This window comes from Odontomachus brunneus, unplaced genomic scaffold, assembly GCF_010583005.1.
Source record: "Odontomachus brunneus isolate Ranch 3 - 2012 unplaced genomic scaffold, Obru_v1 Obru_scaffold_037, whole genome shotgun sequence".
In the NCBI taxonomy this organism is placed as follows: Eukaryota; Metazoa; Arthropoda; class Insecta; order Hymenoptera; family Formicidae; genus Odontomachus; species Odontomachus brunneus.
The window spans coordinates 2,341,979-2,350,286 of NW_022639487.1; the positions used below are offsets into that span (position 1 = coordinate 2,341,979).

The following is an 8,308-nucleotide window of genomic DNA, read 5'->3' on the forward strand; positions in this document are numbered from 1 at the left end:
TATATATATATATATATATATATATATATATATATATATATATATATATCGAATGATTCAGACCAGTCGTGCCAGCTATTTTTTTTAAATTGTGACGTCCCAGGAAGTTAAACAAAAAATTTTCATTACGGATGGGCATCCAAAGTATTGGTTTTAATTTTCTGGACAAACCGAAGTAGGTGTAACTGGGGTATTTTGGAATTTTGGGTTAATTTTGAAATTTCAAATAGGAACATAGTTTGAGTGGAATATTGTTGGATAGAGATTGGAGGAAGAAACAGCTTTTATTGCAATTTAATTTATTGTAATTATCTTTTACAGTTTTCGAGAAAATTAAGGATGATTCAATCCACCCATTTCAGCTATTTTTTTTTAAATATGATGTCACAAGGAGTTAGGCAAAAAATTTTCATGAGTAATGGGCACTCAAAGTATTTATTGGTGATAGTTTTATTTTTCTGGGTAAATCGAAAATAGGTGTAACTTAGGTCAGTTGCAGCACTCAAATGTTTTTTTTTTCGAAACTTGTAAGAAATAATTATGTAGTTGTAAGAGATAAATTATGTCTCAATAAAAGTTGTTTCTTTTTCAAAGTTTTATCTAACAATATCTTATTTGACCTACGTTTCTAGGTGAAATTTCAAAATTTAAAAACTTCGCAGTTACACCTATTTCCAGAAAAATGAAACTATCAGTGAATGTTTTGGGTGCTCATTAGTAATGAAAATATTTTGTCTAATTTTCTGTGATGTTATATCTTTGAGAGAAACATCTCCCATGGGTGGATCGAATCACTCTCAATTTGCGTATAAAAGTGCTGGGATAAAATCATCGAGAGAAGTAAATGCTCTTTCCAAGAGATATTTCACATTTTATTTTCATATACTTTATACTCATCGTGTAGACTTGCATGTAAGTGCAACACTTTGTACGCGCGCGAGTAACGATAAACTAGCGACCACGAGGCCTGTTCGCCGCCGTAAGCGGAGAGCCGTGCTGAGCAATGGCACACGGAGAATTATGCGGGTGTTACCGTCTACATAAATGAGGCCCTGAGACGCGGTAGTAGGACGTCATGCTGCGAACGGTGTATCTCCCCGCATTTGCGGCACGTCCTAAACAACGCCGTCGCGCCGCGGACATTTGTGGCCCGTGAGAGGTTCGACCTCCCAGTTACGTCGTGTCGCTCAATAATTCAGCATTTATTGCGCTACCGTGATACAACGTTCTACTTATGAATATTCCTTTGTGCGGGAGTCATGGCTCTGTATCCTCTTTAGCTCCTACAATATATGTATACGTGGCGAACGACCTTGCCATGTTGTGGACACTGCGTATTTCTACTCATCGAGAAGGCGAATGGCATTTTTATTATGTCGAGTCACTTTCCGTGGGCGCCTCTTCCCTCAAATTCATTCTTTCTTTGGCTGTAGGACTTGTGCATCTAGTGACACGCTTAGGAGAAGAACGAGATTATGTATTGTAACTCCGCGCTTTGCACATTCTCGTGAAATTATTCAAGGTGCTATCGAAGTAATAAGATCGAATCGGCTTTGTGATCAATAACATGCACGTTTGACTCGTGGCGGTGCAACGCTCGGGATGCGTCATTCCAACGTGAGATCTTAATAATGCAACGGACAAATGTCAGATTTGACACTGCAGTTTAAATTCTCAACGACCGAAAAAGAGTCAACAAGCGACAAATTACACCGAAGAATACGTTTTCGAGCAAACACTCCGCATTTAAACATCTCTATACGAGATGTTTATGCGTAAAGGTGTCCCGGGGCTGCAGACACTCGAAATATCGTCACTGGGAGACAAGTGCCGCTTAAATGAAGAGCATTCCGTTCGTCGCGTGCACAATCCGACAGCGGCAATTGCACGTTAATTTCGTAAAATCGTGCAATCATTGCCGAGAGGGAAATAGACAGACAAAGAACGAGAGAGAGAAAGAGAGAGAAAGAGCATTTCGTGCGCGCGTACTTAAGAATAATGCATCGCTCAAAATTGCGGAATACGTTAATCGTGGCCGTTGACGCGGCCGACTGGAAAACGACGTTAAAACTCGTCGCGCGCTCGTTAATCGTATCGGATTTTAGTTCTCACCCGCTTCGGGGTGCCCGACGTTTCGTTTCACGGCGGGCGCACTTTGGATCGAAGGGAGAGAGGCAGGAAGAGGGAGCGGAGGGATGATTATAAGCGCGGCGATGTTTTCCGTCAGGTCAAAAGCGCCGACCGTTAGCGGTGAATTTCGATGGCGCGACCGATATTGTTCTCGTTACGTGGCGCGGGAGGATCGCAAATAGACGTGTGCAAAGTTCGGCCGAGTTAGCGGACGGAAATTAATTAGGCATCGCGTTTAATCGGGACTTTTTTCTTTCTTTGCCCGCGTGACTGCGCGCATTTCTCGTAATTTCTGTCGTTTTATTATACTCGGAGAAAATCTTCGGGGGGATATTCTTTTGCATTTTAATATATATTTTTATAGAGACAGGCTGATTATGTAAATTGAGTTTTATAATGAAGTCACGCCGGAATGGCTCTCGAATATTAGTTATTTTATTTTCCTTTTTTTTTTACACCAGTAAGGTTAACGAGTCCATGGAGTATCGACAAAGCTTCTAGGTAAATGGATGGTCGTATTAAGTTTCTCTTTGACGGCGGTACAAACGAAAGAATGCGCGTTTCATAAAAAAGACAGAGAGAGAGAGAGAGAGAGAGAGAGAGAAAGAAAGAGAAAAGCAGGGAAAAAGAATAACGGCATAAATTCCATTACGGGATGATTTCCGGGAAATAAATTTATAAATGAGATAGCGCGGCACATTATTTCGCTTGATTAAAATAAAAGCTACATCGTGCAGCGCGCAATTTCATCAACGGCATTAGGAATATTCTACGTGACCTTTCCTTGCGAGAGAACGATCATGAGGCGACCCGCCCCGCCATTATCTCCGAAGCGAGATAGAATTTCTCGACGGAGAGTATAATTCACTAATTGTAATGAACCAAGCAATCATTAATATTTCGTTAAACGCAGATTTAACAATCGGCGTATATTTGCGCAGGCAAGTGACCTGTGATGGCTTTTGAATGCTCACTCGCAACGGCTATTATTACGATTAGCGTCATTGATGTGGCACAGCAGAATTAAATTTACTAATTCCTGTGCACTCTCGCGCCGGCCAATCGTCGGGATTTTCGCAATAATTTCCCCTCATTTTAAAGATACATGTGTATATATTATTATTGTTTATATATTATAATATGCGCGCGCGAGTCATATAACCGTGACAAAAGTATTCTCTTTGTCGAGTCGACGTCGCCGGCAGCGATCGCAACGTTACGCCCGGACGGAAATCTGCTGATCGCCGCCGATCGAATCGTTCCGGGCGCAAAGCCGTGACGGTTATCTCGCGCATTATTCCGTTCGAGCGGCCGAAATGGTAATAGTTAATTAATTAACGATTAATCGATTGCGGCCGCGCTACCACGCCGCGCGAGAGCGTTTTACACAACGCGACGGATGGTAGTTTCGATCATGCGACGGAATGTTTCAGCGAATGGTGCCGATTACGTGCCGCCGCGCGCGCACAAAGCTGCGAATTCGCTAACTTTGAACACCCCGCGAACGCGAATCGAATTGCATCGATTAACGAATGAAATCAGATTACGGCGAGCAGCCTACCATTATACGACACGAATGCAGAAAGTAGCTCGCGGGTCATTCATTATACAAACTGCGAGCAATGTTATGCTTCTGATGGAAGTTTCGCACGGTCTATGACCTGCCCGCGCAATTAGCGTTAAATGTCGCGGTCTAATTTCCATCTCATGTTTAAATTGAACGTAACCGGGAGAGGTGCGTGCGTTCATATTAGAGTAATAAAATCCGGAATGAGGAAATTATAATCTGCGCTGCGAGTGTTAAATACAGGTCAGTACGATAGTAGTTTATGCGTTTCGTTGGCAGACGCGCATCAATAGGCTTTGCAGTAGGTTTTCAGTAGGCTCTCAGTAGGCTTTGGCGGAATGCTCACTTGAGACGTAAACTTTATAGAAACGAAAGCACGCAAGTGAGCATTTCGCCAAAGCTTACTGAGATCAAGCACAACTACGCGCACATACCAGTAAAGGGATAGATAACCTGTCGCACTAATCTATATGCAACACTTTGTATACACTTCGCCGAAAAATAGCTTTAACATTTTTTTCACTAGCATCAATCGAAACAATGTTAAAGCTATCCAAGCTATTTCAGCGGAGTGTATATGTACACTAAATCAAAACGGTTTGGAACTAACCCTTTTTATAGAAACGTATATGTCAATCTGTCAAAATGACACGCCATATGAGCACGCCATATAACCCTCTTTATTGACACGTACGACACGTCAATTTGTCAAAATATCACTTCTGCTCTGAACACGTTCTCACTTCTTCAACTGATCAGTCATGGGAAACGCATAGCTAGAGATGAATGTGTCCGGCCAAAGTCTTTAGTTACTATCGATATATCGATAGTATGGCATCCACATGAAACCGAGTACAAGTGAGTTGCGAAACGATTTACATAATGAAGTTGTGTCTAATTGGAACTCACCTAACTGTCAAAATTGGGAGTCATTACCAACGAGTTTGCCCCTCCACAGTCATTATATTATTATTGTTATTATTTCTAATCATTGGTATTATTATTATTTATTAATATAGAGTGTCCTTAATTATGTTATTGTGTAAATCTATCGGTAATGATCTTTAAAATTTTGACAGTTTGGTGAATTCCCAACCTCATTGTGTCTGAACCGTTTTGCAACCTACTGTAATATAAAATATCTTGACTGAAATTCGTCCTGGGCGAGAACAAAAGTTGTCGATCAATAGAAAAGCGCTTGTTGTAGCGACCAAATTGTGTTTTCATCATGTAAAATGTCTACCCAAGTTCCTCAGGCCGATAATTCCAAATTATCCAGTTCCAAGAATCGTTAATTGTAATCAAGTGGATTGTTTAATCAATAAAACTTCGCGTGCAAGTAAGAATACCGACATCTCGCACGTTTGCGTAAATATCGGGAGAAAATTCGCGACATAGCTGTTCTGAGAAAAAAATGTTTGATTGTAACTATAATCACATGGAGAAATAATTACTATAAATTATGGTCAAAGAAACCATTTTTTTAAATTTAATTCTATTATAATGTTAATAATAATAATTTTATATACATGCTTATTATTGCTATCATTTTACTACAAAAAATACGTTGGGACTAATAATAATTTTATAATCTTAGTTAAATCAAACATTCTTTTTTTCTCAATGTGTCAATGAAATGATCTTAAAAATGACTTTTAAGAACAAAATTACCAATGCCTGACCACTAATGATATTTAACTATGAGCATTCTTATTTTTGATTTTGGTTTTTAAGTACGAATATTTTAACTTCCAACTTGCAATACACTGAAAAAATATGTTTGATATATGACGAAATAGAGAAATAATTGTGCTATAAGTTATGAAGAATTAAATTGTCAAAAAATTTTTTTAATTAAATCCTATCATAATGTTAATGATGATAACCTGCGTGTTACTTCTACCATTTTTGTGATACATTAAGCAAAAAATATGGTTAAGACAAGAAATAAATTAATTTTAGTTAAATCAAAGATTTTTTCTCTGTGTATGTATATATATATATATATATATATATATATATATATATATTCTATATTGAAGGTTTAAATATTCGTGTTTAAAGACTAAAGCAATAAGAATGAATTTAGGGGATAGATATCAGTGTTATTGGTGTCTAGGCAATTGGTACTTCAAGCAAAGATCGCGACACACAATGCTTTTCTCTCGGGGTCTCTCCGGGACACGTTCAGCGCGAAACAGAACGAAACTCTTAAGATGCTAGCTCGAAATTTTCCGATCGTCTCGCAAAAAAGGTCGCCGAGGTTGAAGGCACCGGGAACACTTTCAGGATAAAAATCGCGTATTCGAAATGACGGAACGGAAAGAGGCGATCCGTGAAACGACCGGAGGACCCTCACCTGCGCCGGAACTCGTTTCGTCCGGAGCACACGCCAAGGGCGTACTCGAGAGTTTGGCTTGCGATCCCGACTGCCGCGGTTCCGGCTTGACTGAAGATCCAACATTAATCGTGCGTAACGACCGAAATCTTTCTCCGGTGCCGTCCCTCTTGCTCGAGAGAGAAAAAACGCCCGCGACAGATTTCTCCCCTCTCGTATTTGACCAAACATTCTTGAGACCTTATCTCGAGTCAATGTTTTACGGGTTTGTTTCGTTATTCACGTAAGACACTCGCTAAATCATGCTTCGCAAATCGCCATTTTATTAAGCTCTCAGATATGACCGAAAATCTCATGGAACAATTTATCGCATGGTTCTGGATCGAGTTGGTCAGTTATCTAATTTTTGTATAAATTGATGTTATCAGGTCTTAATAAGTCATGTAATGCAGCTTTTAGTAATCAAGAGTTTATTAATAATTAGGATCCTATCAATATTTAAAATTCGATAATAACACTTTATATAAACTGGATAATTGATTGGAATCGACCATGGGATAAATTTCTGATCATGTAATTACGGGGAATTGTCCAATTTATTTGAATTGTCTACATTTTATCAGCACTAAAATAGTATTCTCGATTAGTTTAGTGAATTGCGGTCGTATCGTAGGATCTTTACGCGTTATATAAGTATAAAGTTCCGCGACTGAATTTAAATGATATTAACACTAAAAGTGAACTCAATATGAAACACAAGCAGCAAGTTTGACAAATCGGCTTTATTATCACAACGCGGATCAGAATTCCATTAATCCCTGTTTCCGCAAGCGCAGCTAAATCTCGAGCACGCGCGGCTTCACTGATATGTATTCATTGAAAGGAAATACACACACAACCAATACTTTACGATGCTTATTTCAATCCTCGTATTAGAAGATCGAAAAGCGTCCGAAGAGTTGCAGTCGTCGCAAGTGTTGTAGACAAGTTGACGAACCGACGACACCAAAAAAGACTACAGAGGAGAAGTGTTATAGAAGTTCGCAGATCTAAAGCTTGACTCTTTACCGGTCAATAGTGTGATAAATAAGACCTAATTGACCTAATTGAATGACCTAATTGTAAGATCTCCCTAGAAGGAAACTTCGTCCCGAGACAAAAGATAGTCGCGATTTTTCATTCGTTAAAGTAAGTTAGGAAATTGCGATTTCACGCAAAACATCAAACATCTCTCGTTATATTTTCACAAAAACATCGATTTCTTCCAGAAGTGCGCTTTTAAACGCCACCAATAAATAAACAATGCCTATCATTGGATGTACCAACGAGGACAACTGCAAGAGAGACGCATTCTTGAGATCTATATTGGGGAAGTCCGAACGCGCCGCAGGTTTGTCTCGCTGCGATTTGGCTTCGCGAAATTTGGAATGGCGAAGTATTTGGCAATGCAAAGATATTATTATTTTACGCGGACTTAGGATGTACGAAAGCACGTTTAGCTTACTATTATTTTAACGCCGGGAGTTAGGAAAGCCACATAAACAAGGGGAGAGTACCGTTTCGAAAAAACTCGAGGTGGAGAAGGGGATGCAGGAGGCAGCGGCGGTTTTATCCGGCGTGAACCCGGATTCGCCCGGAAATCCCGACGCGCGTCACGCAGCCGGAGGTAAACACCTAGGCGAGCGAGCAGCCGCTCCGGAACCGCTCGCAGTTGCGCAGAAGGATCGCATCGAGATCCCGAAAGCGGCGACGAGAGTTCCCGAGACACTTGTCCAGGCCGGCGGACAAGCCGATGTCCCAGAACCGCCGGTCGGCGGTCAGGGAACGGATTTCGAGAATCAATGGGCACCACGGGAAATCCCGGACACGGAGTTCCATGAGAGCCGGGACGAAGTCAGCCCGTCGACGGGCAGAGCAAAAAGTCGAAACGAAAATTAACGCTCTAACGCTAACTCGGTATTCTCTCCTTCGCTTCGATGGCCTGAGGCGGCCGAAAGTAAACTGCTCGACTTGGTAAATGATTCAGGCCCCACCGGTCTCTTTGTTTCGCTTAAATCTTTCTCTTTTTTTTCATTTTTCTTCATCTGGCGACCTGCGGAGTTACGACGCGACCGTGGTATACGGTAAAGAATAATTCGGCTTTGTACATATTGATCTCCTAATTAAAACGCGAAGTTAAATTAACCCTCGTCTTTTCGTTCCTCTTTCTCCTCCCTCTCCTCTCTCTTTCTCTCTCTCTCTCTCTCTCTCTCTCTCTCTCTCTCTCTCTCTCT

General features: G+C 40.7%; 2 protein-coding genes across 3 annotated transcripts in view; both read left to right on the forward strand.

Annotated features, from left to right (window-relative positions):
- The window catches only part of LOC116843969, a 269,149-nt gene that overhangs the window by 170,461 nt on the left and 90,380 nt on the right, over window positions 1-8,308 (forward strand). The window lies entirely within an intron of this gene.
- On the forward strand, window positions 4,129-8,219 carry LOC116843967. Of its 2 annotated transcripts, none has more exons than XM_032814974.1 (5): window positions 4,129-4,691; window positions 4,777-5,036; window positions 6,972-7,223; window positions 7,307-7,425; window positions 7,564-8,219. In XM_032814974.1, the coding sequence occupies exons 4-5, from the start codon at window positions 7,338-7,340 to the stop codon at window positions 7,971-7,973; spliced, it is 498 nt and encodes a 165-aa protein (XP_032670865.1). In that variant the 5' UTR covers window positions 4,129-4,691; window positions 4,777-5,036; window positions 6,972-7,223; window positions 7,307-7,337; the 3' UTR covers window positions 7,974-8,219. The 2 variants fall into 2 exon arrangements, with proteins under 2 accessions (XP_032670865.1, XP_032670863.1); XM_032814972.1 differs by having other exon boundaries at window positions 4,132-4,691; window positions 7,304-7,425.

Bases quoted from the DNA above. Each gene is read 5' to 3' on its own strand.
- LOC116843967 (XM_032814974.1), top strand. From the start codon at position 7,338: ATGCCTATCATTGGATGTACCAACGAGGACAACTGCAAGAGAGACGCA. The intron at 7,426-7,563 runs GTTTGTCTCGCT...GCCGGGAGTTAG, and splicing joins GAAGTCCGAACGCGCCGCAG to GAAAGCCACATAAACAAGGG.